Source organism: Neophocaena asiaeorientalis, unplaced genomic scaffold (assembly GCF_003031525.2).
Source record: "Neophocaena asiaeorientalis asiaeorientalis breed wild unplaced genomic scaffold, Neophocaena_asiaeorientalis_V1.1 scaffold104, whole genome shotgun sequence".
Classification (NCBI taxonomy): Eukaryota; Metazoa; Chordata; class Mammalia; order Artiodactyla; family Phocoenidae; genus Neophocaena; species Neophocaena asiaeorientalis.
This window is the reverse complement of record NW_020175679.1, coordinates 58,783-59,248: the sequence shown is the minus strand read 5'-3', so window position 1 is coordinate 59,248 and position 466 is coordinate 58,783. Positions and strand designations below refer to the sequence as shown.

Genomic DNA, 466 nt, shown 5'->3' with positions numbered 1-466 from the left:
CTTTCTCTCTACTCCCTCGCTGGGCCTTGTGGCTGCAGGGTTCACAGTATGAGCTCAAGGACAACCCCGGGGTGCACCCCGCCACCTTCGCCGCCCACACGGCGCCGGCCTATTACCCCTACGGGCAGTTCCAGTACGGGGATCCCGGGCGGCCCAAGAACGCCACGCGAGAGAGTACCAGTACCCTCAAGGCCTGGCTCAACGAGCACCGCAAGAACCCCTACCCCACCAAGGGCGAGAAGATCATGCTGGCCATCATCACCAAGATGACCCTCACGCAGGTCTCCACCTGGTTCGCCAACGCACGCCGGCGCCTCAAGAAGGAGAACAAGGTGACGTGGGGCGCGCGCAGCAAGGACCAGGAGGACGGCACTCTCTTCGGAAGCGATACCGAGGGGGACCCTGAGAAGGCCGAGGACGACGAGGAGATCGACCTGGAGAGCATCGACATCGACAAGATCGACGA

At 63.3% G+C, this 466-nt stretch overlaps 1 protein-coding gene across 1 annotated transcript in view; it reads left to right on the top strand.

Annotated features, from left to right (window-relative positions):
• Positions 1-466, top strand: part of IRX1 (iroquois homeobox 1) — a 9,088-nt gene that overhangs the window by 7,303 nt on the left and 1,319 nt on the right. Inside the window, exon 2 of the mRNA XM_024731975.1 lies at positions 39-464. Within this exon, the coding sequence (XP_024587743.1) occupies positions 39-464 (426 nt within the window). The remainder of the gene's footprint in view (positions 1-38; positions 465-466) is intronic.